Source organism: Grammomys surdaster, unplaced genomic scaffold (genome assembly GCF_004785775.1).
Source record: "Grammomys surdaster isolate TR1022 unplaced genomic scaffold, NIH_TR_1.0 143, whole genome shotgun sequence".
NCBI lineage: Eukaryota > Metazoa > Chordata > Mammalia > Rodentia > Muridae > Grammomys > Grammomys surdaster.
This window is the reverse complement of record NW_021604601.1, coordinates 1,150,419-1,178,109: the sequence shown is the minus strand read 5'-3', so window position 1 is coordinate 1,178,109 and position 27,691 is coordinate 1,150,419. Positions and strand designations below refer to the sequence as shown.

Sequence of the window (27,691 nt, the reverse complement as noted above, 5' to 3'; positions counted from 1 at the left end):
AGCCCAAGGGGGGCGGTGGCTGCGGCTTCCCTGGCAGGAGGGGCCGAGGGCGCACCTCTGTCAGCGAGTTCAATATCACCTACGTGGTGGAGCGGAGCCTCTACAGCCACCTGAACCTGACCCAGCTCGTGCGTCCTGCCTCGGACAGGACGCTGAGCAAGGCCGAGAAGCAGGACCTGAGGCGGTGCTTGCTGGAGGAGGATGAGGAGGCAAAGAGGAAGTGGGCTGCCACGGTGGACCGCTGTACTAAAAGGGTTCTCTTGAGAATCCACCAGAAGTCTGTGAGTCGCCAGGATGGTCATGAGGAAGGCCTTGTCATTTCCGTGATGTGTAGTCAAGCGTTATGGCCTCTCTTCTCGAAAAGCTGCCTTCCTTCAACTAACTCACCACTTCGGGGTCCATTCCTCTGTCACCCTCCGATCTCTCACACTTCTTTCTATAGCGGTGCCTTTTTCTTATTTCCTTCTGCCCTCTGGCCAACTGAAGCTGTTTGATATTCTTAACCGAAACTAAGCCTTGAAGTTGATCTTCCAGGGTGCGGGGGTGGGCTTTGGCTAACTTCTAGGAGTGGCTGTCTTCATACCCAGCAATCTTGTCACTTGACCCCAAAGAAGCTGGTTAGAATCAGAAGGACGGTAAACCCTGGAAGAGATGCCTGCTTTTACCATGAATAAAAACAATAGGAAGGAACTGATGGACAGTCTGCCATCAGATCCTCAAGTACATTTCTTTAATAGTAGGGCTAGCCAGAAAGTTCTTACATCTAAGAGAGGCGGGGCTGAGGGAGGGGGGAATCACTTAAAGCCTTTTTATTTTAATTAAACGAATTCAATATTTTTACTTTTATAAAATAGAGGACTTGGCATGTAGTAAAGGGCTTACCTCTATGATTGCTTGTTTCATAAATTTTCGTTTTTCAGTTTTCATATTGGGGGATCAGGGAAGCCTGGTTTAGCTTTTCCTTTCTTTCAGAGAGTGACTTAGTTTGAACTTGAAAGTATAGATATTCCCTCTGGATTGCCACCTAACTTGGAGTTTGCACAATGGCCCATGTAAAAGGGGACAGAGTGAGGCGGAGCTAGCATTGCTGTGCTCTGGCACCTTGCTTAATCCTCCCAGGGCCGCTGGCCCAGAGCCCCTTTGAACGATCTGAAAGAACCTGTGGAGAAGAATGGGCTTCCACGGTCGCTTTTCCCAGGGTTCCTTCGAGCTGATGAATAGGATGTTCTTGTCCAGAACTGTATAACTGTAATTTAAATTCATGCAACCAAGTTCTGCTTTTGTGAAAACGAAGACGGGTTGGCCACCACCATCCTTCAAGTGACTTCCCCTGGTTCTCAGAGGATCTGTGGGGCTTTCCTCGCTTTGGAGTTTTGACAATAATTCCCATGTGTGTTGACTTCCGTCCTAGATTTTACTTTCTGCCTTTTCTCATCCTTATGAGCCTTGCAGCACAGTTGTTTTTTTTTTTTAATGCTACTGGTCTGTTGAGAAAACTTTACTTCTGTCTCTTTCTGTATCCTGGCAACAGTGTTTTGATTTTTCTGGTTTGTTGTGTTTTGTTTTAATATTAGAATTTTCTTCGTCACCCATTCATTCAGTCTCTACTGTGTGCTCTGACCCCCATATCTTTTGTGAAACACTGGGTTTGGTGTCAGGGTTGAGCCAGGTTCATCTGCCAGCTGGCCTCCAGACATTAGCACCGCTCACTAACGATGGCACTGTGAGCCGGGGACTTTTTTTTTTTCGAGACAGGGTTTCTCTGTATAGCCCGGGCTGTCCTGGAACTCACTCTGTAGACCAGGCTGGCCTCGAACTCAGAAATCCGCCTGCCTCTGCCTCCCGAGTGCTGGGATTAAAGGCGTGCGCCACCACCGCCCGGCTAGCCGGGGACTTTTAATATGCTAAGAGCTGAAGACAGTACCGGGCAGTTGAACGCCCACTAAATAATGTGTTCAGGGCCAAACTAGAAATCTGTGCATAGCCGCTCTTGTGAGTACAGTTGTATAATTAGAAAATATTTAGAAAAATAATTAGAAATATTAGAAAAATAATTTCCTCATTACTTGGACAAAATAGGCTAAAGTCAGTGTCTTAAGAGTAGAAATCGATGGGCATTTTTGATTGGCTGTCTTATTTTATACTGGGCTTGAACCCACAGCCTCATGCATGCTAAGCAAGTGCTCTGCCACTGGGCTGCATCCTCTTATTTCTTTTCGTCTCTCCCTTTAATACCCCTTTCTGTTCCCTTTGTCTTCCTTCACTTTACCCCAAAGTGCAGTTTGCTTTAATCTTCAACCTTGATCATTTTTGTCCTTCAGAGATGCCATACTTGCTTGACCAAACCTCAGGGAAATGATAACGCTTAAATTCACTGGAAACGGTCACGTGTCTTGCTTTTAATTTTGATTCATTCAAGTCTTTTTTTTTTTCTTTTTTGGTTTGTTTCGGAACACAGATTTGCATGACATTTCGGAATCTTGTCCCTTTTAAATTCAGTCCACTCTAAACACCTACTTGATGCATGTTCATCCCATTGGCTCACTCTTCCTCACCCCAAGCATCAGTCAGAGAACATTTTTATAATTATCTGTACAAGTGATGAATGAGCAAAAAACAAAAACAAAAAAATACTGTTTGCTTGAGCTTCGCTGATGTAGATCACTGGAACTCAAAGATTTTTTTTTTCATTGTTCTTTTTAAAATCCGTTTTTCCTCCTGAAGGAGTGTGCTCTTTTAAGAACTGGTGCTCTCAGGAGAGGTGAGAACTTCCTCCGCTTAGTGCTCCATGCGTGTTAGCTCCCCACTGACGGGAAGGAACCTGCCTCAGATCTTAGCATACAACTTGGAGAGATTCTAGCTGCTGATTCTGAAAACTGGTCCATTCTTCAAGCCCTTTACTGTAGGGCATAAATGCATACAGCAGGCACATGAGAACCTAAACAGGCTTCTAATTTATTGCAGTCATCCTTTCCACATAAATTCCTTGTGCGTTATTTCATGCGCATCAGAGGAAAGCATGCTGGGCCCCAGTGTTACAGGAGATGTTGTCATTTAACGCATGGACGTGCAAAAGCCATACAGTGATCAGACATCTGGGCGCCACCCTGTGTCTGTGAAGCCCTGAGTCACAGGAAAGGAACTAGAGTAAAGTCCCTGCCTTTGCAAAACTGAGAAAAAGAATTTGGCACCGTAAGCTCTGAGGGAATGTTAATGTTGAAAATTTGCCTTGAGGGGTGGCCATAATATCTTTTCCCAGTTAGGTGAGCTATATTGGTTTTCTATAGGGAAATCTTTCTCATTTTATGGACTGGACCCAAGCTAGTTGACTGTGAAGAAAGCAAGACTACTAGCTGCCGATATTTAATATAAAGTGAGCTAACTTCCACTGGAAAGGGAATAAGTAGGATTATTGAAAGCAACGGTATTCCCGAGAGGTGGGTGGCTCCAGATCCCTTTTCTGCTCCTCCCATGAACCCAAAACAGAGTTCCAGCCCCTCGTTTGCACGTTTATAGTCTTGACTAAGCCTACGAATCCAGAGGAGCTTCCAGCCTCTCAGCAGAACCAGAATGAGACATCAGAGAATAAACGAATATCCAGGGTGTCTGCTTTATGGGTGACCCTGTACTATGGTCAAATATGCGATGTAAAATCGTATCTCAATGGAGAACCCTAAGTCAGAGAATTTTAATACTTGAGCTGTGGTCACACAGCAAGTAAGTAGCAGAACCAGAAGTTGGATCTATGTGCAGGGTTAAAAGCCTACTCATTTTCCTCCTAGACTGTGTCTACTTTCTTGATACAGTACATTAATGTATGTCTAAAGTATATCTGGTTAGAAGAAGCAGTGCATAAGAAAGTATTCTGCTTTTCTGTTCATCTCTCCCGTTTTGTGGCTGTCATTACGGTCTCTGAGCAGAAAGTCACGCAAAGCGTCAGAGCCCAAATCCACCATTTGTGTTTTCTTACCAACTGCGTTTACAATGTTACAACAACTTAACAGTGCCTCAGAGAAAGAAGACCAACCAGCACGAGCGTCGGATGATTTTTCCTTTTAATTGCTAGAAAAACTAGAGAAATCAGACACACGTTCCAGAAGCAGAAAATCATAGAAATATAAGTAGTTTCACAAATTTTGAAACCAACTTAAAAGTACGATTAGCTTTTCATCCGTTTTTCCGACAGCATTTTTTTTTTTCCTGCTGAAAGTGCAGTATGTGGTCAGGGACAATCTGTCCCCCTCCACCACCTCTACCCTGTAAATGTGATGTCCTCCACTGTGAGAAGGGGGGTTATAAGTAATCAAGAGGAGTAGTTAGATGGCAAAGTTGTGAGGACCCCACCTCCAGCCCCCACTGGCCTGACTAGGTACCTGTAGACATAATCACCACCACATACCCTGGTGTTTTAAAACTAAACAAGACAAAAATAATTCAGAAAGGTCTGCTGTCCATGGCAGAGCACAGGACTCCCTAGACCATGGAGAGGTGAGGGGACCTTCCTGCATGACATCTGTGGAGGTTAATTTATTTATATTCTTAGAGTCCCTGGTTTTGGATGTTACAGGACTTGTAGACCCCTAGCGACCTGTGTGAACACCAAATAAGAAAGGTCTCATGTTTCTCCTCCTCATGCCTCATGCCCTATTTCCATCCTGTACATGTATGTGTGACTCAGAGGTGCTTTGTACTGGGGACATGGGTTGGGGTGTCTGTGTCTGCTACGTGAGCATAACTGGATTATTTCTGCCCTCCCCCTCGTTCCACAGAGAACTTGTAGTTTTGGTGGATTCGACCTGACAAATCGTTCTCTGCATGTCGGCAGTAATAATTCTGACCCCATGGTAAGTCGGCCACAGGGAAAAGCAGTGGATACAGAACTGCAGTGACCTAGGTGCCAACGGGTGCCTCCCTCCCCTTTAGTATCTTGGATAGTTGATTCCGGCTTTGCTCAGTGGTTCCAAACTATATTTGCAACGAGACTTCGTTGCTCCCAATCTTGACGACAGCCTGCTATCCCCATGGAATGGCTGATGACCGCCCGTACCTGCCCTCTCCTCAGAGCAGCTTTAGTTCTTTCTCGCTTTTTTTTCCAGTATTCTGTAAGCAGCACACACAGCTTTGGCTCCTCTGGCCTTACGTGCCTTTTATAAAGCTTTCACTATGAGCTTGCCCTTCTCCCTAGCCTCAGTTGTCCACGAAGGGTATGATCTGAGGCAAACCTGTGATGTGGGCATCACTGAGCAGTTAGTATAGGATCAGTTATAGTTATTATAGGTTCAGTCCCTGGACCACCAAAGTCTGCAGTTAAGTGTAGGTGTTCTCATGTGAGCTGCCCAGTTTTCATGGTGTCAAAGCAAACTAGGGCCTTCATTACCAAGGTTAATGTCTCCTCAGACATGCTTATGGGTCATGGTTAAGGGCCAGGACACTATGGCAGTGTTTAAAGTTCCTTAAAATTCAGGCCCCCAAGAAATAGGTAAGCTTTACATGGTTTTGCTTGTCCCTTAAATATTCTGCCTCGAAACCATAAAATGAAGAGTTTGTGCTTTATGGTGGTTATAATCTCATGTCAGCCAAAATACACATCTGTGAGATATGAAGTGTTACGGAATTTCCTGCAAGATTTAAGCTGTTTTATTTTGGGTATCACATTTTATTGATTCATAAGCCAGTAATTTTATATTTGTCAGTTTTTAAAAACACAGAAGTTCCCCTCTCACCCACCCATCCTGTCTTTGGAAGGTTTTTTTTTTCTTAATGCAAAATAGAATGAGAGGTGGCCACAGTCTAGCTAGTTCAGAGAAACAAGTTACACTCTTAGGAGCTGGCCATACTGAGCTTAAGGTGCCCTCATGCCCGCCTTCTGCCCTGGGGATGAGTCAATATGGACGCCTCCATTCTCCTCAACTGTTGAGGTTACCTGAATATTGCATCCTCTACATTGTTCTTCACTGATGAAAGGCAGCCCCTCAAGTGTTTTTATATGGTGGGGGGAAAGCATAATTGGAAAAGCATGTACTAAGATTAAATACAAGAAAAAGTGCCTCAAGCCCCAGTATAAACAGGCAAACAAAATACTTCTTGGTAGATTTTAATTCCTAATCGCAAAGATAAATAAAGCCTCTGCTCTTATTTATGTGACGCTCCTGGGGAATGCTAATATTTTTCTGAGGTCTAGCACATTAATGGTTTGAGTAATGGAACTGGTTTGTAGCCTTATCTCCTAGGACTAATGGCGTTTATGCTCCATTTTACAGGGTAAAGAGGGAGATTTCGTATACAAAGAAGTAATCAAATCCCCTTCTGCCTCCCGAATCTCTCTGGGGAAAAAAGTGAAATCAGTGAAAGAGACCATGAGGAAGAGGATGTCTAAAAAATATAGCAGCCCGGTCTCAGAGCAGGTATGTGACCATCTTGCAGAGACCCACATTCTTGTTGAGGATGGTCCGCCTAGGTTATTGAATGGTGTTATGGATGTGTGTTCTTTGGCATTAACTGGCTGCTAGACCAGGCTGTATTTGTGTAGAAAAAGCAGGCAGTTTGAGAAACATTCATTAAGCAGTTAGGGCTTTCCAGATAGTGTTCTCGGTGCTGGGAATGTAAAACACAGGCCCTGTGTATCAGTGACTTTTCTAGTCTCTGCATCAAAATATAGGACAAAGGCAACTGAAGGAAGGAAGCTCAGAGCTTCAAGATACGTTACATCATGGCAGGCAAGTTGTGGCTTGAGTCAGCTGGTCACCCTGTACCCACAGGCAGGTAGGAGACCCAGAGATGTATGCTGCCGCTCAGCTTCCTCTCTTCTTTGTATGTAGCCCAGGACGCCAGCCCATGCAATGAGATCATCCACATGTAGGGTGGGCCTTTCCACCACAACTAGGAGCTCTAGGAAACCCATCACCAGCACACCCGCAGGCTCATTTCCATGGTGGTTCTAAAGCCTATCAGATTGACAAGATGAACCCTCACAGCAGGCCCTCCATTTCAGAGAACAGAAGACAGGGCCACATTTTTACAAGGAAGGTTCTTAGTGTGGCAAGCAGTGTAGCTCTATAGAATAAAGCTTGTGAATATATATTTAAGCACAAGGGGGGACGGGAGGATACTTTTCTAAAATACCCTTGTTATTAAGTCCTATCACTAGGTGCTTCCTCAAAAAGAATCCTTCAGATTTAGAGAGCTTGCTCAGTGGTTGAGAGCACTGGCTGCTCTCCGAAAGGACTCAGGTGTGATTCCCAGCGTCCACATGGTGGCTCACAGCAGTGTGTAACTCCAGTTCCAGGGAATCCAGTGCCTTCTTCTAGTCTGTACAGGCACTAGGCACACATACGTACATGTAGGCAAACACTCATACACCAAAAATAAAAATTAGCAAATCCTTTTTTGTAAAGTGGTATTCGTCAGCTGTCTTTTCAGATGTAAGATATCTTGTTCTACACATGTAGCAGGTCTGAAGAGCGATTTTACACAATCCTTTCTGGCTAATAGATTGCATTAGTCATGCAGGCTTATGTGGGGTGAAAGAAGGCTGTCTTACTTACTGGGATTATATGTCATCAGTAGAATATCATGAAGCTGATATCTCACCCCTGGTTCTATAGAAAACAACCTTCATCACTAGAAACATCTCCAGTTTCTGCGTTAATTGCACATGTGGAAAGAAGGAATCCTGGAGGTCTAAACTTTGAGATAGTTTTGACCTTTGGTTTGAAAACCTCCTCCTCTGACATGCTCAATCCGAGAGCCTGCTTGAAATATATAAGGAATGCTGTTGCTCTGGTTCGCCAATAAAACCAGCTGGGACAGCAGGCATTTCTGCTCAGCTGCTGCCCCCTGGTGACTAAACACCAGCATCGTTCCTCTTCCAGTCACTCGACAATTTATATAAATAGAAACACTCTGGTCAGTTGTTTCTAAGAAATATGATTTTTTTTCTTAGTGTAAATGTTTTCTCCATGGAGTTAATAAACTGCCCTCTGATTATATTTCTAAATATTATATTAAGAGTAGGCTGAACTTGTTCCTGGGCCATTGAGTATACTACGTCCCTTAGCCTTTAGCTGTTTTAATATATGGTAAAATTGAAAAACACCTGTTTGAATTTGAAAAGCAATTACTAAGGGCTGTATATTTGGATGTAAACAGAGATTTAGGCTTAAAGGGAGAATGTTTTATGTAAGATCAACCATTTACCAGTCAGTTTGACTGGTAAAGCTGAGGACCAGCTCACCAACTATTGTAGAGCACCACATTTCTGCTTAGAAAACTCAATTCTACTGATATTGTTTCAGGACTCGGGGCTCGATGGAATGCCTAGCTCCCCCGCCTCAGTGAAGCCTGACTCTGAACAAATAGACAAACCTAAGCTCAAAGCTGGCGGCTCTGTAGAAAGCCTTCGGAGTTCTCTGAGTGGCCAGAGCTCCATGAGTAAGTATGGTTCCTAGTGTTTCATGCCATCTCTTTGGCTTCACGGTCAGACGTTCATTTGAGCCTCAAGTTACCGAAAATTAAAAATGAGTGAAGCCCGAACCTTGGCCTTAATGGGCTATTATATATTTCTTCAACCATAGTGCAAAAGAGGAACGCTTAATTTTGATTGGTGAAGATAGAAAATTTATCTCCGAGGAAGGATCTAGAGACTAAGGCAAAGGTCAAAGTACATGAAGATGATTAACAGAATAAAGGGGTCTGGGCAAGGGAGAGGAATCCTAAATGACCCTGAAAGCAAATATGACTAAGCTGCCCCAGGACCAAAGACACCTGGTGTTGACCAAACAACGAGGAAGAAGACGTAAAGTGTAAATTCAGAACTTTAAGTTCTCTCAGGCAAAGACTTCACGCCAGGGCGGCACCCTGCAGCATCCTCCCCTGGTGAATCTCAGGGTCCCAAGGATTCCTGTCACAATGACAGGGTGCTGGGAGTCCCCAGTCAAGTTACGCACTGGATTAGGATAACAGAAGGCTCACATGTAGGCCTGGCTGTGATCCTGTCAGAATGTGGTGGCTCATAGCTTCCCTTCCTGGGCCGTTTCTGATACACAGTACTTTTGGTGCCTTTCATCTTTGCCACCTGGGAAGGCTGTGTTTAATCCCCTATGCTTCCTGCTCTCCCTGTTCAGGTGGTCAGACCGTGAGCACCACCGATTCCTCCACCAGCAACAGGGAGAGTGTCAAGTCAGAAGACGGTGATGATGAAGAGCCACCCTATCGGGGTCCCTTCTGTGGGCGTGCCCGTGTACACACTGACTTCACCCCCAGTCCCTATGACACAGACTCTCTGAAGCTCAAGGTAGGCTTGCCCTTCGTCTTGGGCAGCTAGCCCAGGCCCTCTTGTCTCCGGGAAATGTTTCTCTCTTCCCTGCCAGTGGATGCTGGACTCTTATCATATAGACGAGATCATGTTTTGGCCACACTGGTCTCCTTTCTAGTGAAAATAAAATAGAACCAGACCATGATGAAGGGTGAGGAAGCTGTGAGTTAACTCTTTGTTACCATTGCTTCCTCCCTGGCCCAACCCTTTGACCCCCAGCTTCCTTCTAGAACTTCCGTGCCCCTCCTTCCATGCTTCCTTTATCTGAAGGGAACAACCGCTCTCTGTATATACAGAGATGCTTATGTGGGACCTAAAGATGTAATGGGACATAGTTTATAGGATGTGGCCACAGGTTAGGGGACACCCTCTTATGACTGGGGGCAAGGATTCCAATCTGACTGACAGCCTGGGTGACAGATAAGGCCTGCTCAACCCTGCTGAGCAGAAGGTGGGGAAGGTTGTGACCTGGGGTCAGCATGGCATCTAGCACATTTAAAAGTATTCTGTCTGTCACCCATCAGTCTCTCAGTCCTATCCTGTCTCAGTCACTCGGAACGGTGGCCTGTGGTGCTGGAGTGATGGCTCCGTCAGTAACATGCATGTACACCAAGCATGAATACCTACCTAAGTTCATAACCCCAGCACCCATGGAAAAGCTGAGGGTGGTGGTGAGCCCCTGGAGAACCAGTGCTGTGGGTGTAGAGACAGGTGGGGTATTCCCCAGAGCTCTACCAGTCTAAACAATTGATGAACTCTCAAAAGTAAGATGGGGTACAAGGGAGAAAACCACAGGACATCTACCTCCGGTTGCCACGTGTGCACATGTGCACACACCCATATCAACATGTATACGTGGCACATGCGTATAAATGCACACAAGATTCTGTAGGAAGGAAGCTGGGACTGTAATCCTGACCATGAAGCATTTCCCCAAACATCTGAATTATGTCATTGCTCAGGCTTAGAAATCTGCCTAACGGAAAGATCTTTATTCCCCGGGCCACAGAAAGGAGATATCATTGACATCATCAGCAAACCGCCCATGGGTACCTGGATGGGCCTGTTGAACAACAAAGTCGGCACGTTCAAGTTCATCTATGTGGATGTGCTAAATGAGGAAGAGGAGAAGCCCAAGCGCCCTACCAGGAGGCGGAGGAAGGGAAGACCATCCCAGCCAAAGTCTGTGGAGGATCTCCTGGATCGGATCAACCTGAAAGTCAGTCACTTGTTACTCTTGTCACATACGTATCCTTGTCGCCTTGTCCTCTCTCTAAACTGGGCAAGTGATGTAGGTCACCTTGCAGGTGTGACCCATTAATGTCACAAGTATTCTATAAAAATAGTTACCAGTATTCTAATGTTACCCTTGTCCTTCACTAAGGGCGATAACGCAGCATAAGCCCTAGATCAGAATTTGCTTTTTTTGGAGGACTCTAAACAGAAATCCAAGTGTTGTGCTCACAGGGATCATGAGGCACCTGCCTTCTCACCTCTCCCTGGATGTGACTCCCAGCATCTTCTAAAAGAGTATGGCTACAGTGGTGGGTTCTAGTTTTCAACTTATGAAACATCTCGATCCTGAGAAATTCATAGGGTTGGCTAAGTTGGATTTTAGTAAGCCTCCCCTGCTCTGATGTAAAGGGAAGTCTTCTCACCACAGGCCAAATGGTGAGAAAGGAGTTAGTTCCTTCTTAAGCCATTTGTGAATGAGCCTATACAGCCCTATCTGCCTACTGAGCTGTAAGCCTGGGAGGCCCAGAGTATATTACAAATGATACCCATCTCTTAATGTGCATAAGAAGGACTATGGGAAAAAGTCTGAGGTGTGTAAGGCCGGTTGTGTGACATGGGTCACACGGCTGGCCCACGGACTTACTTTCATCTTCTCTCTCTGCCTTCCAGGAACACATGCCCACCTTCCTGTTCAATGGCTATGAAGACCTGGACACCTTCAAACTCCTGGAGGAAGAAGATTTAGATGAATTAAATATTAGGGACCCAGAACACAGAGCTGTTCTCTTGACGGCAGTGGAGCTGTTACAGGAATATGACAGTAAGCGCTCTCTCTCTCTCTCTCTCTCTCTCTCTCTCTCTCTCTCTCTCATACACACAAACACACACACACACACACACACACACACACACAGAGCTAGACAAACAGCAGCAATATCATTATGATTATTACTGGCAGCAATGGGCCTCAAATAAGTTGTCATCATATGCTTAGGGTACCTGGAGTCACCCAGTTGGTCTTCTTGCCAAAGCCAAGGTTAACTTTGTATTATGACAAAACAGTTCACAGAACAGACATGCCTGTTAATATCGTTTGAAAAGAGTGCCAGGGCCTTTCTGAAGGGACCAGTAGGTTCCCTGTTGTTCCCACTGGAACATACATCCATCAGTGGGTCATTAAGAATCCCTAGGTTGGCCTGGAGAGATGGCTCAACGATTAAGAGCACTGACTGCTCTTCCAGAGGTTCCGAGTTCAATTCCCAGCAACCACATGGTGGCTTACAATCAACTCTAATGGGATCTGATGCCCTCTTCTGGTGTGTCTGAAGACAGCTACAGTGTATTCATATGCATAAAATAAATAAATAATTCTTAGGGGAAAATAAAAAAGGGAAGAAAATCCCTGGGTTAAGGAGTAAAAAAAAAAAAAAAAAGGTGGTGGTGGGGGGGCTGACCATTTAGGAGTCTCTTTGCCCATCTAAGGGGTAATTATTTTCCAAATCATGAGTTATTTTTTTACTGAATAGGCTTAGTAGTGAATAAATAAACCAGTCAGTTTCCAGGAAAGAAGGGAGTGTCTTTCTGAAGTGAGTGCATGGAGCAGGAATTCCCAAATTGAGTAGGGGAGCTTATTCTTTATACTACTTGCACAGAATTCAGGACATTCATGGGTTTTGTTGAGTCCATTGCTGTTGCCCTGCTAAGCAAGGCTTATCATGGTCTTTATTCTTCAGTCTGACATAAAAAACATTCTTAAAAGTGGAGGGTATATCCTTTCCAGTTCTTGAATTCAAGTGCATTTTTTTTTATGTGCTCTGCTTCCAGGGTGTAAGTAGCCAGTGGATTTCTATCACTGGAAGAGACATCAAAACCATGGGTAATGATGGTCTCCAACTTAGGGTTTTCTTGCTTTTCTGATGCCAGGAGAGTGATACACAGTTGTTAGAAACTATACTTCCAGTTTTGGTTCCTGTTCTTTGTCTGGCCAAGCAGCATGCAGTCTGCACACCTAGAGAGATGTGCAATAGCAGTGAGCTGGAGCCCTGGTCAACTCTGAGACCACGATGGGTAACGGCTAACACTCTGCAGTGTCCCAGACTGCCGGAGAGTCTGTTCAGTGGATTAGGGGAGTTAGCATCTTAGTTTATAGTATCGAGTGCACTATTGTAAACTGAGGGACATTTGCATTTACTATATGAGACTCAAGAGAAAAAGAAGCAACTGTGTTGGTAAATTCACTCTTTAAATTATTACCAATAACATAAAGGAACACTATCAATTGTTGTCTGAACCTTAGACGTGCTGGATAATTGTGAGCTTGACATCATTAAGAGCACTTAGGAGACAAGCCTCTGGACACATCTGTGAGGAAATTATCTAGAATAAATTGGCTTTGGGGCATGCCTGTGAAGGATTGTGTAGCTGAGGGTCCTTAAAGTGGAAAGACCCACCTTTGCTGTCGGTGTCACCATGCCATAGGCTGAGGTCCTTGGACTAGAGAGGAGACTGTGAACTGTGTATTAACTGTCATCTCTCTGCTGCTGACTGAATGCCATGGGCCCAGCTGCTCAAATGCCTGCACCCACAGTTTCCCACCAGGATGGACTTTACCCTACGTCCCCAATGAACCCCTCAGCCACTTTTATGAGGGCATTTTCTCATGGCATCAGAAAAAGTCACTAATAGGCAAGTAAAGAGGCAGCCTTCAAGTCTAGATTTGGAGAATGTCCTCTTACTTGCCACACTGCTTCGTGACCAGGTCTCTGTAGCATTTGATTTGCTCGAGCAATGGTTCTCAACCTGTGGGTTGTGACCCCTCTGGGAGTCAAATGACCTTTTCCCAGGAATGGCCAAAGACCGTCAGAAAACACAGATATTTATGTTATGATTCATAACAGCAAAATTACAGTTATGAACTAGCAACAAAAATAATTTTTTATTTTTGTGGGGTTCACCACAACACGGGGAATTGTATTAAAAGGTCACAGCATTAGGAAGGTTGAGAACCATTGCTCTAGAGATACCCCGGGGTCTCTGGCCAGGCTGTGTAAACAGCCTGCCTAGTGACTGACTGGTACGGCAGAACTTCTTCATCAATATGAATTAATTAGAACCATCTGTTCTTCTGAACCGCATCTGCTCCGTATTATATGTCGTTTATTCTTTACGGAGGACAGCTGGCTTATATACATCGTCCATTACATTTCTTGTTTCATTCAGCTATCAGAAGAGCAAAGCTAAAGCCGGCATATAGGCAGGGATCTGAGCCTAGTTTGACACAACACATTGGCTTAGACCCATCGTCCCTGGCTCAGATCCTAAGATTTGTACTAGAATTATTTCATAGGATGTTAACTTGGGGAGACTCAGGCAGGCTCTTGCTTATAAATCCCATTTTGGGTCTTTGCATTTGCACTGCTTGGAATTTCTCTTGATACTTAAAACGGTATTTCCTTTTATTGATCTTGAAACAAAGGCTTCCGGAAAGGGCTCAGCAGCTGTAATTACTCTTGAGAGGCCATATTCAGATGCAGCCTAGAGATGTAAGAGTTTTCTATCCAATGTAGTTAAATTCATTGTATTTAAGAAATACTTCTTCCAAGTACCTCAATAACTTAGAGAAGCACAGTAGTGTTCTGCCAAACTCAGTTTGTTTGCAGTAGAGAGAGAGATCAAGTGAGGTTCTTGAGGATATGAAGGGACATCTTGGAGTTTTCCTAGCTTGCACTTCCACTGAAAGTATTAAGTTTATCTCCAGTATTGCTTGTAATTCAAACCTTCCCAGTGTCTCCCACATACGAGGAAAGGTAGTCTGTACTCAGCCTTCCGTTCGGAAAAGTCAGTCAGCTCGCTTCTCCTCAGACTCTTTTAGTTCCTCTAAATGAAAACACTCTTAAAATTGTTTACTTTAAAAAAAATTATAGTAAAATCCATACACAGAGTTTGCCTTCTTAGTCACCGCCATGGGTACAGTTCAGTGGAAACAGCCTTTTGAAGCTGGGCATGGTGGCAACCCCCTGTAGCCTCAGTTTACTGTTTCCTAGGGAAGTGAGCATTGAAACAAGTGTGGCAGGATTACTCAAAGTTTCAGGCAAGCCTGGGCTACACAAAGAGAAAGAGAGACCTTGACTCAAAAGAAGATGTGTTGTTTGTTTTTGTAAGACTCTTAATTAAAGTTTATTTGAAGTATGCAGGAAGCATGGAGAGAAATAAAATGGATGACTAGTCTGCTTTGTAGGAAATCCGGTAAGCCCTTTGAAGGGGCTTCTCTCCAGGAGTCCCATTCCCTCTCCTTAGTCCTAAGAAAAGTACCTTCTAGAAACCGGTGTGTGCCCTTATATGCCATTGCTTTTGCTATTTGAGGATCTCAGTGTCTTTGCATATTCAGCCCGAAAGCATGCTCACCTATGCAGGCTCACTTGTGTGGGTGGGTGCAGTAGGGAGGCAGTTTAGACCAAGCTTGCTGAGTCCCTTCAGGTCATGACCAAATGGGACTTCAGCTCTTTTGATGATGGCTTATTCCTCACAGTCTCGTCTTTTCTACGTTGGCATTGAAGTTAATGAGTTTGAGAGAAAAGTTTAGACACATAAAAGAGTCACCTTCTCCCTGGTGAAAGTGGTGGCTCTAGCCCCCTGTCAGATGTCTTCCTTATGACTGTCAATTGTACCGTGGATCTCAGCACCAGAGGGATCCTTCCCTTTTCTGTAACAACAGGACCTTGTAGTGCCTGGTAAGGCTGGGGTCCCAGGATGCACTTCTCAGCAGCAGCATGGGTCACGTTTCTCTTTTGTTGGCTCTAGTGTGCAGTCTGCTCTGCTGCTCTGTACACTGAACTGCTGCCACAGGGACAGATGAGATCCCTTTCATGGGGTACTCAAGGACAGCTAGAAGCCCTCATTTCCAAAGATCGTTTTCCTAAATAGCATGCTAGACAAAAGCAAAGGCCAATCCAAATCCACAGGCTCTTCCACAGGATGAGGACATCACCATAGAATGTTCCAGTTTGGGGTTGTTTTAGGGGGATGGGTGGGATTTGTTCATATGCTTCTAGTTTGTTAATTTACCCACTAATTATTTGATAATTGACATTCTTTGGTCTATAATTTAAAAACGTGTTCTGACATCCTCTTCGGCATTGTACATGTTACAGAATGCTTTCCCTTTGAGAAATACAGACAGGAAGTGGAAAGACGACGGTGGGGCCCCCACCAGCACATGCGTGACGTGGCAGCCCTCAGCCTCTCCACATGTTCATTTTAATGTCCTGAGAAAAGGCATCATAGTCCTGGTTTATTGATTGATTGATTTTTGCCTTTGTGTGTGTGGTTGGAGTGAGCAGGTGAGAGGAAAGCAGAAAGAGAAAGGTAAAGACAAAGGAAACTTTGAACATTGCAGAAGACAAAAGATTTTGTTTCTCCTTGTATAGCGTCAGTTCCTTTCTCATCAGCCTTCCTTTGACTGAGATAATACAATTGGCCACATATTGTTACCATAGGCTAACAACACTCCCCAATACTTATAAAGCAATATTCCAGTTGATACTTTTATACAAGCTCCCAAATTTGGAGAGCCTGTAACCTAAATAACTCGATGTACAAGTCTTGCAAGTGTCTGACAAACACTTGATCATACCCACCTTGTAAAGGCCCCATTCACACACACTGCTTCTCATTGATGGTGCTGTTTCTCAGCAGGGCCCTCCTCCAGTACCACAGTAGCACACTCTGTATTTCTCTCCCCTGTGGCCTTTCACATGGTGGATACATGACGTGAAAGAGAAGTGTTCTGATCCGGTTAAGCTCGGTTTTCTTTCTTTTTATTTTAGTTCAGTTTTAACATGTGTCAATTGCAAAGGAGGAAAATCCAGCTGACTTTGGAGCTCCTTATGACACCATGCTGTATTTTCATCCTCCAGGTAACAGTGACCAGTCTGGCTCTCAGGAGAAGCTTCTGGTGGACAGCCAGGGCCTGAGTGGACGTTCCCCACGAGACTCTGGATGCTATGAAAGCAGCGAGAACTTAGAAAATGGTAATGTTGGCCCAGACCACCAGAACCTACCTCAGTGTCTCCTGATTTCAAGTGTTTCCACAGGCTCCATTCTCGTACAGAGATGAAGCCAGTGGCCATCTTCCCGTTCCTGGCCTTGTTCCCCTCTACTCTTCTGGTAACCTCTGTTTAGTCCTCCTGCCTGCTTTGTGACGTTTATAAATTCTGTCTAAAATACCCAAAGCCATAAAACCTAAATTGTGTGTCTCCTGTGCCCTTTTCGTCACATGGACACCACTAACATCTCAGTACTGGGAATGATTAGGCCCACAAGGAAAGCAATTTGCCAGGTAGACCATCCATCAAGGGAACCCCAGCAGCCGTATGTTGCAGCCACACAGCCTGATTCCAGAGGCAATTACCCCTAGAGAGGGTGACTAGAAGGCTGTATGTCTTATTTGTGGCTTCTATCTTTTAACAGTTGGGAAGCAATCAATATGTAACTCTCAAAGCCTCCTCCACACAGGGCCAAGGTCTTAAACAGAATGAAGCAGAAAGATTAAATGGCAGGTGACTCTGCGGCTTCCTCTGGTGTCCCCCAAGTTTCCACTGTTACAAGATTAGAAGCAATGGTGAAGGGTTCATACCACCATCTCTGTTCATCTCTGTTGATTGAACACTTGAAGGCTATATCAAAAACATACCCAGGTTTCATAGCCTTTAGTGGCTACTGGGATTCCCACCTGGTAGTAACAAGTTAGGCCCTTTCTTAGCATTTACTGAAGCAAGCCGTAGGTTCCAGTTTGTTAGTGAATTGTGAAATCAATTAACGACCCCTGGATAACAGTTTTCTAGGACACAATAGAAAGCATCAACACATTACATGGGGTAAGGCTTAGTATCTTTAGTGGTATTACTGTAATCTTTGTTTTAGATCTGTGTGTTAGGCGGTGGACCTAAAAAGTTGTTTCATATATATATATGTGTATGTATATATATATATATATGTATGTATATATATGTATGTATATATGTATATATATGTATATATATATGTATATATATAATTTATTTTTTCAAATTGTAATTTTTACTCATTCACACAGGGGTTATAAACACAAAAAGGCAGGACATGGGGAAGGGAGCATGGGTGTTCAGGGGAAATACAGATATCATCAGAACCGGGTATCTGCTGGGTGAAGGTTCAGGGGACAGGTCACTATGACTCTCCCTATGACTCGCTTATCCTTATCTAAGTTGGTATTATCCACCAAGGCTACCTATTTACAAGGTCTATGACTACTCAGGCTGGTAAATTTCCACAAAAGCTGCCTGTTTACAATAGCTTATAGCCATCTGTTTCAATGTTTTTCCACTGAGACCCAAGACTTGGTGTTAGTATGCATGAATGACAGGCCTATTGCTGATTTTAGGCCTATGGCTGATTTTAGGCCTTCAGTGTGTAAGCAGGGCTGCCCCTGATATCTCCTCCCTTCTCTAAGTATAGAAGGGCTGTGGCGATTCTAATCTTGTGAAGGTGGGGATAGAGGCCTGACCTCCAGTAATTGAAGGGGACCTTGTAATGGCTCTGGTCCCCCTGTCGTTGTCCAGTGAGGCATGAGGGCCATACCCATCCCAATGTCTTTTTCCTGGAGAGTGGATACTTTTGACATCAACCCCTATGCAGTCAGGCTTGTCCCTCAGGGAACCCAGAGAGATATTTTTAACTTTTATTTATATTCCTAAAAAGTTGTTTCTTAATGTCAACAGTGCTTTTAAAAAAATAGCATGAGAGCGTTATTTCGGGCATCCAGACTGGTTCTAAGGTAAAGTAAATAAAGGCTCGAGTTCAAGTTCTCGTGGTACAACCAGCCACACTCTTAGAGCAAGCCCTCACCTCTGCATCTGCACCTGGACACATTGCCTGCCTCGCACTGCTAAGCATATTGGGAACCTAGATATTTATCCATCAGCTCTGTCAATTTGGGAGGATAACTGGGTCCTCTGATGCTTAACATTTAGATAGCCTTGGTTAAAATGCAATGCAAAACACATCCAGGAGCCCAGCATTGCATCATTTTTAGCAAACAGCAAATCCTTGGGTACGTTTGGAAGGCTTTTGTTCTGCTTTTGTTAATAACTTTTCTATAGCTGTAGCAGTCAGGTAAACTTAACCCCAGCAGTGCTGGGTTAGTATGGAAGAAAGATAACAATGCCAAAGGCTTTAATGCCCAGGAGAATTCAGTTATATCTATTGAAGAACTGAATTAAATAAACTGGTGAGCCATCCTTTGATTTCAGGGTGAACTCAAAGCTCTTCCTTTGTGAAACAGAATGTGAACCTGGCATTGATACATAAGGTTCATATTGGGAGGTAATAAGAGAAAAACACATTAAATCTATTTAAACTCAATGGATTTTAATAAGAAAGAGTTTTCCATCTAAACTGGTTTGGGGGATTTTTTGTTGTTGTTGATTTAATGATGTGTTCAGTGAGGTATTTTCTCCTTGCATTTAGCTGTAGTGATTCTTCTGTTAATTAGGAATTATAGCCAGCACATTCAGAAGTAACAGTAACATCTCTGCATGTATCGAGAGAATAGCAACCTATCAAGAAAGGGCTAGCGCGTTGCTGTTGATCAGTGTAGAAATCCAGGTGGGCAGAGTTTATAGTATGAACTTCTTCCAAATGGAGGACAGGCACCATTTGGCTGGGTCTGTGCTTTGCAGGGCAGAAAATATTTCACATGCTGATGTGAGTCTCATGAAAAAGGATGGCCTCATTAATAAAAACTCCCAGTGAGAAGAGCGCCGTTCTCAGCTGCCGGCCTTAGGGTCTGCAGTTGGTCTTGGCCTGCAACACTTCATGTTATCAGTTTGAGGTTTGAGTGAGCTTAGAAAGCTGTGAAATCATGGGAGGAAACTTTTTCCCTGCTGATGAAGGGCCAAAGCCCTTGGAATGTCAGCCCTGGGCCTTTTTCTTTCTGTTCTATTTCCTTCTTCATCTAGACTGCCTCATACAGAGAAGGTGGTTGTTGTTGTTTTTATCAAAGAATACCTTCACTTGCTCTAAAGTAGCTATTCCCTTACTGAGTGGGCACCATCCAACCCATTTTTTTAACCCTCCCTATCAAATTGGCCCCCAGCCTGATTTCTCCCTGCTGCAGTTTGTATATTACATCCAAAGGGTCATGCTACTTAATGGAGAAGTCAGGATTCTGAACTGAAATGCTGAATTCGGGATGTTTACTAATAGGGTAGCAGAAAAAAAAAAGTCTTAGTTAATTAATAACTTACTAGCTTTTCAGAGGGTAGACACAGCCATTTCTTTGTACTTTCCAAAAATGTGTAGTGTTTACATCTTTTTCTAGAGTAACATAATCATGTGGCTTAGATATTCTATTACCTGGAATTTTCTCAGGTTTATCAGACTAGCCACTAGGGACACAGCAAATCTCTTATTAATAGAAGAGGAGACAGAGCACCGTTGATTTTGTGTGTGTGTGCGTGTGTGTCTGTGTGTGTGTACATGCACACATGTGCATGAGCTTACTGGTACCTACACAGAGCCTACATAGAGTATGTTCCCAGGAAAGCCTGTCAGACAGCAGCTGCACAGTAAATATAAATCAAGAGTTATCAAGTTGGTGGCTTGTGTCGGACTGATAGCTCAGCTAGCAATCCCGATTCATTTTAACCAGGACAGTAACTGTGCTAGAAGCATCTGAGGAAGTATTTTGTAAACGGTCTCCGGTGAAGCGCTCCCTTCGGCTTGTTTACTGGTCCATATCAAAAGTTGCTTCCTTGTTACTGGGTATATTTATTCAAGAAGAGCAGGTTAAAGGAGAGAACAATTAGAAGTTTTGTTTCTCTTCTTTTGATCACCCCTTTGTGGGTACCATTCATAGACCCCATTCTAAGCAATCAGTTCAACCATGACTTCAGAAAACTATATCCACCAAACAAGAGATCTTACAGCTTGGTTTCTGAGTGCATTGCCAGTCTTTCTTTACCAAAAGCAGCTTGGAATAGACATTAGCTCCAGCCTTCTGCTTCTGCTTGATCAAGCGTTTCTTTTCCACATAACAATTAGTTTCAGTCTCTATAAGTACTTTAATAAGACTAGAATTCTTTATAAAAATAAAAATTGGTCCCTAATCACCTACTTGTTTTCCAGCGTCATGTGTGATGGTTTTGTTGGTCCCCTAGCCCTTGTTTGTGCATCAATTTCATTGACTTTAAAATGTCGTTGTAAAATATCTCCTCTCACAGGCAAAACTCAAAAACCCAGCGTTCTGCCCACCAAGTCATCCACGGAGTCCAATTTAAAGTCTTTCAACAGGAGTCAGCCAGGCAACTACCCAACATTGCCTTTAACAAAGTCAGGGGAGGTTCGCAAACAGGGAGAGGAGGGCAGGCTGGGACGAGGTCTAGCCCCGGACACTGCCAAGTGCTGTAACGTGCCCTGTGTGACTGGTTTGAATAAAAACCGAAGGAGCCTCCCAGTGTCCATCTGTCGCAGCTGTGAAACGCTGGAGGATCCTGAGCCTGTGGAAAATTGGCCCCGATCCCATTCCCTGGATGACCTTCAGGGAGATGCTGATGTTGGCAAGGATGTGCCTACCGAGATGCCGGAAACCTGTCCTAAGAATGTACCAGAAGTGCCACAGAAGACATTTGCCTGCACCTCTAAGGTTCTGCCCCGAGGCCAAGATTCCACTGCAGAAGATGTGATGCTTCTGACCCAAAGCAAGAGATCTTCTGACCCCCCAAAAACGAAGGCTAAGAAACTGGATGGCTCTACGGTGGCCTCTAACCTTGGCGTAGCTCCTCCTCAGTGTATACCCAGAAATTCTGAGGCTCAGCCTCCTGCTAAACCTGGCTTAACAAGGACGTCTCTTGAGGGTCTCAGAAAAGGACATGACCACAACTCCCTGGGCACCAAAGAAGGGGTGGATGGGGAACAGAGTGCCCCTGAGACCAGGACACAGTCCAGACATCCATCGCAGCCCCCGCCTGTGCCAGCCAAGAAAAGCCGAGAGCGCCTGGCCAATGGCCTGCACCTGGTCCCCAGCTCAGAGGCACCCATTCTGCCACTGAAGAAGGCCAGCCCTGCCAGCCCCGTCAGCCCCAGTGACTGCCCCTCTCCCAGGGAGCCCAGGTCTTCCTCGGGGACTGAGCCGGGCAGCCCAGTCTGCACGAGACCTCCACCCTGGCTGGCCGAGTTGCCTGAGAGCACCAGCCTGCAGGAGCACGGTGTAAAGCTGGGCCCAGTGCTGAGCAGGAAGGTTTCCTGCGTCCGGGGTGTAGACCTAGAGATGCTGACTGAGAACAAGCTGCAGGCTGAGGGCATTGATCTCACTGAGGAGCCCTACTCTGATAAGGTATCCAAGGCTTGGGCCTCAGGGCCCTGTTTATTCCTTTTGGTTTTTTGGCTTGGTTTTTCAAGACAGGGTTTTCCTATAGTCCCGGATGCCCTGGAACTTGCTCTTTAGACCAGGTTGGCCTTGAACTCCCTGCCTCTGCCTCTCAAGTGCAGGGATTAAAGGTGTGCACCACTCAGATAAGAGCCAGGAAAGGCCAGGGTCACGTGTGCTGTACAGACAGCATGGTACACTCTGCCTATGGCTTCTGTGAGCTGGGAGTACAACCTCCTACCCCTGGGTTAAATACAAACACAGCTTCGTGGTTTTCTTTTCCTCTTACTTGGTTTTAGTTTGTGGCAACTGTGCTTTACAGAGAACAGGATCAGCACCAGAATTGGCCTCAATGTGTAATGGGCGAGAGAGACTCAAATCTTGGGTGCATATCCCACAGCAGGTTGTGTCTTCATTTCTGTGTAGTTTAACTGGAGTTTCAAATAACCTGCATTATCTATCTACTCACAGACAGGTTGTCGTAAGCAAATACAATTAACAGGAACACATATAGAAAACTGTAGCGCCCTTACAGTTCAGAGTTCAGGTGTACTACAGCAATTATACAAATATCTATACATAACAGGGGGCGGGGCATAATATGAAAATCTTTGATGCACCAAAAACATTTATATCTGTACTGAAATACAGTTCTCATTTGAAAAGCAAAGAGAAAAGGGCTAGCAACACCAAAGTGACTTTGAAGATAAATCAGTAATAATAGAGGTGGCTTTACTTTTCTTCTGGAAATGCATCTTCTGTTATAATGTGTCCCCAAGAGTCCTTGTTATTAAATCCTTATGATCATGGACATCCCCCAGGATCACCTCCCCCATCCCCCACCCCTCACCCCCGGGGCGTTCCTTCTTTTCTTTGATACTCAGTGACTGTGTACCTTTGAAGGGAAAATAGGCAGAGTTTGTAATGTGGCCTGGTGATTAGTGGTGTGATTCTTAGATGAAGGGCAAATAGTGTCTGTAGAGTAATGGTTTGGCTTTCTACAGGTTAGGGGACAGTGTTCAACAACACTAAGGAAATGAATTTTGTAAAAATGGGTTTAAGGCATTGGCCTGAAAAACACAGGACTGTGTTGTCCTGATTATGTTTTGAAATATTTCTTTAGAGCTCATCAGTTCTTGTAAGGTGAAGATACAAGTATGCTCCTTTTAAGTATCTGCCCCAGTAATAAAGAGGTTATGTTCCTTTTGAGCTGAAACTCTGGATGTTGTTTTCTGACAGCTATGTGTCTTAGGTCGAGATATGTCTGGATGTATCTTAGGTGGGAGATGTCTGGATTATCTTCGGTGAGGGATGTCTGGATGTATCTTAGGTGGGGGTGTGTCTGGATGTATCTTAGGTGGGATGTGTCTGGATGTATCTTAGGCGTGATGTGTCTGGATGTATCTTAGGTGGGATATGTCTGGACCACCATTCATGCCACATTTCCCTTTCCCCCACAAGCATGGTCGTTGTGGGATCCCTGAAGCCCTGGTACAGAGATACGCAGAGGACTTAGATCAGCCTGAGAGGGATGTTGCCACTAATATGGACCAGATCCGGGTGAAGCTGCTTCGGAAGCAACATCGTATGGCGGTGAGCAGCCCATATTTTGGGGGGACGCATAGCTTTCTGAAATATATTTAGTTACAAGATCACTACTGGTAGGTGTTGATAACACAGAGACTTGCTACAGCCCTAGGAAAAGACACCTGGGGAGAAAATAATACTGTCAACCTAGACTTGGATTTTATTTTTCTGGGTTTTATGCATATTAGAACAGGACTCTACCACTAAGCTCCACTACAAACCCATTATTATTTGTTTGTTTCTCTGTTTTTGCTTTTTTATTTGTTTAGAGACATAGTTAGGTTAGCCTTCAATTTGTGATCTTCCTGCCTCAGCCTCTTCAATGCTGAGATTACAGGAACATTCTCAGATCCCCAAGTCTAAGACAGTTTTAGAAAAACAAAAGGGGAATTCATCATATCTCAGCACTAGTGATGCCTGTTTTTAAACACAGGACACCAAACTTTAGCTAAATAAGTAAGTTCATTCAGGAGCTCTGTGTTCATCCCACAAAGATTGCAGTTGACAACAGTGTGTTATATCCTCGGCAGAAGATGCTGACGCAGCTTTTATTCTCATTACACAAGAGAAAGGCATTCGGATTAGTGAAGTAATTAATGTTTGTTAAGTAGCTTGGCTTAGCTGTTGTATGACTTTTGCACTTCTCTAAACACCATGCTGTATGCCTTAAGTATATAAAACCTCTACCTCTCAATTTTAAACTAGTCATTTCTGTACACACTCGCAATAGTAAAAATATGGCTTTAAGCCTGATGGTGTTTGCTCATCAGATCATGAATCTGTCTTAGTAAAATTATTTTTTGTTATCAAGATTTCAAGGTTTTTATTCTATGGCTTAGCCAATTACATATCCATAAATGTTTAGAGTTTATTCCTTTCTTTTTATTTTAAATGATATAGTGAAAGGCAGCTTGCTTTAAAACATATCTGTGGACGTTCCAATAATACCTGAGGATTTATTCTCTGGTGAGAGTTTACTTCATCAAGATCATACAAAATCAGGGCTTGCGAGCAAAGAACATAAGCATGAGTACTTGAGCTTTATCTCCAGGACCTGTGTGAAAAAAATCCATGTCATACCCATACTTGTGATCCTGTGTGTGGCTGGGAAGGGAGAGACAGGCGGATCCTGGGAGCTCACTGAGCACCCAGCCTAGCTGACTCAGCAAGTTCGAGATGAAAGCCAGAGACCCTGTTTCAAAATAAAAGATGGATAGCTCTTGAGTAAGATCATGGAAAGTTGACCTCTGGCCTCTGGCTTCTGACCTCTGACCTCTGACCTCTGGCCTCCATGCCTTTGTGAATCTGAGTACATGCACAATTGTACAAAATTGTGTAGGTTTTTAACGCCCTACAGATCTCCTTCAGAAAGACGTCCTTTATGTAGTTAGTGATACGGTTCCAAGGTCCTTTTCTCTGTCCTAGTCAGTTCAACATTATTAGGTCTTAAATTGTTGATTAATGGTGTATGTTTAAATATTTAAGTTTCTGGTTGTTAATATAGAGTCAAAGTACAGTAGAAAATACATTTTATAAAAGCCATGAGTATCTTTTTTTACACTGTCATACAAGTTGGTCTCTGTAGTTTACCTTAGTTGAGAGATTTCCTGGAGACAAAGAGCAATAAATAAGGTAAATACCCACAGCCTGGAGCCTTACACATGTAACTGGGGTTTGATCAAGTCCGAAAATTCCTTTTGGAATCTTCTGGAGATAGTTCCATAAAAGTTTTTTACATTGTTGAGCAAAGTTCTTAATGTTGACTTTGACATCTCTTGGCAATGACGTAGTGCAGTACTGTCTAGCTCAGCCATACAAAAGGTAACTCACGGCGCCTGTGCAATCTTCATGACATGGCTTTCCTTCTTTCTACAGATCCCGAGTGGTGGGCTGACGGAAATCTGCCGAAAGCCCCTTTCTCCTGGATGTGTCGCGTCCCTGTCGGATTGGCTCATCTCCATCGGCCTGCCCATGTATACGAGCGCCCTTTCTGACGCAGGGTTCAGCACGCTGAGCCAAGTGCCTTCCCTGTCCCACACTTGCCTTCAGGAGGCCGGCATCACAGAGGAGAGACATATAAGGAAACTCATATCCGCCGCCAGACTCTTCAAACTGCCACCAAGCCCTGAGGCCATGTAGCCAGGCCTGCCGTGGCCCTCCGTGGACAAGAGCCAGCCTTTCAATGTGCTTAGGAAGCCGATACAATCCCTCCATATCTGCTGGGGTTGACCTGATTGGGAAGAAAAGTACCCGCTCGGGGCTCACAAACTGCAGGGTTAGGACTCAGAACTGAGGACCCTCTCTTCCGGAAAAGGCCTCCTCCCTTGCCCCTTGAGGAAATCAATGTGGTTCTCTTTGATGCCCAAAGGCAAGACAAGCACTTAGTTCTGTTTTCAGACGCGAAAGAGCCAAGATGCCGACTCACTGCAAACACTGTGCGTCCAGTCTGTCTTTGTGCTGGCGGAGGGCTAGGAGGACGAGGCAGCCTGCTCGTGTCTGATCGCGCCCTTGCGCATCTGTCGGTCATCCGACTGGATGCCCGAGCCCGATGGGCTTAGCTAGGCCAAAGCAACAGACTCTGGAGTTACTGTATACTATTGACCATGCTCATGTGTTCAAAAGCTACAACAGCTGACTCTGTCAAGAACAGACCAGTCCTCCTCTCCTGTAGATAAACGAGAGACATTTTAATTGCTTTCTAGCAATTAGCTTTTATTTGCCTTAATATAAACTTTTAACCAGTTATCTATCTAGTGTCCACAACCCTTACTTAACCCTAGTTCCAGATCTTCAGCTTAGACTGCCATCTAACGCGTTTGGGATGTTTCCAGCAAAAATAGCCTTTTTTTTTTTTTTTAAACAGTCTCATTTCTAACGTGGCTTATCTTCTAGGGGTGACTACCAGGCACACGTTACATGTTGACTTTTAGTTTCTGAACTAACTACAAAGTCAGTAAACGTCGGTCGGGATTCACAGAGGGGCACGCGCGTTCTCTCATGCATGTGTAGTGACTACCCTTCAGTCTACTCACTTTAGTGAGTGGCCATCACGGTGGCCGTGGTGTTGCAGTATTTACATGAAATCCTAACCCCATCCATCCCCAGATCCATCCGTCAGCTAACGGATCACCTTTGCAGAAAGTCATCGTAATGATATTCAGAAAGTTTTTTTTTTCTAAAAAGGGAAGTAGTTTACACTCATTTCTTTGAAGTTCTTTTTGTTTGTGTGTTTTTAATTTTTTTTGGCCAGTTCTATAATTATTATTATCTTTCATTTGTTACTTAGATAATTGTTTTAATTCTAGCAAAGGTTCAATTATGGAGCCAGATAAACCACATCAGTTGTGTATTAAATATTGCATACATATTTCAACTGTTTTTTCAACTATGATTTCCACGTAATCTACCCTCTTTTTGTCTGGTGTCTGGTTTTCTAGCAGTTGACAAATTTAGACAGGTATACTTGCTCTATTGCTTACAAAGTGTTTTTTCTTCACATTCTTACAAGCACAATGTGAAGTCTCAAGTTATCATGGAAGCACTTTGGATACAAGACTGGGATCAATCCTCTAATAGTTCATTGGGTTATTAAAACTTGATTTCCCTCAGGAGAGAAGGGCAAGTGATTTTATGAATAACAAAGCCATCCTGGCCATATGCTTTATATAGCTGAATCCAAGTCTCTGAGGAAAATCTCAGGTGATCCCCCTCACACACACACATTTTAGTATGCATTAAAAAAAAAATAACATTTGGTTTCTTCACCTCCGTTCCCCTTCTATAAGATGCCATGTGGAGAAGTTGATGCAGTTTAGAATAAAAAGGTAAAGGCACAGAGTTCACTCATGGTTGGTCTCCTGGGTTAGGCCTAGCCCACCCAATGGGTGGGGGTGCAGGATTCTCTGCCAGTCCCAGCACCCAGCAGTTTCACATGCTGTTGTGGGGGTTGGCATTGGAAAACAGGCTTCTCCTTTTGCTTTTGAAGTACCCCTGTCCTGACCTTGCAACAAACCACCTTTCTAATTTTAGCTGAGCAAAGAGAGAGACTTATGCAAAAGTCACACTGGAGGTGACAAGGGAGGAGGAGAAATCTCCTGGGAACTTCCTGGTTTCAGTTCATTCTTGATGTCTGGTTTTCTTTTATAAGTCAA

At 44.2% G+C, this 27,691-nt stretch overlaps 1 protein-coding gene across 2 annotated transcripts in view; it reads left to right on the top strand.

Annotated features, from left to right (window-relative positions):
• The window catches only part of Sash1 (SAM and SH3 domain containing 1), a 167,082-nt gene extending 140,797 nt beyond the window's left edge, over positions 1 to 26,285 (top strand). For both annotated transcript variants that reach the window (XM_028764361.1, XM_028764362.1), the window contains 10 exons: positions 4,770 to 4,844; positions 6,261 to 6,404; positions 8,295 to 8,430; positions 9,123 to 9,292; positions 10,323 to 10,532; positions 11,219 to 11,369; positions 16,465 to 16,578; positions 20,809 to 21,920; positions 23,415 to 23,546; positions 25,416 to 26,285. In XM_028764361.1, coding sequence (XP_028620194.1) covers positions 4,770 to 4,844; positions 6,261 to 6,404; positions 8,295 to 8,430; positions 9,123 to 9,292; positions 10,323 to 10,532; positions 11,219 to 11,369; positions 16,465 to 16,578; positions 20,809 to 21,920; positions 23,415 to 23,546; positions 25,416 to 25,679 — 2,508 coding nt within the window. In that variant the 3' untranslated portion in view covers positions 25,680 to 26,285. The remainder of the gene's footprint in view (positions 1 to 4,769; positions 4,845 to 6,260; positions 6,405 to 8,294; positions 8,431 to 9,122; positions 9,293 to 10,322; positions 10,533 to 11,218; positions 11,370 to 16,464; positions 16,579 to 20,808; positions 21,921 to 23,414; positions 23,547 to 25,415) is intronic.
• Positions 26,286 to 27,691: the final 1,406 nt, after the last annotated feature.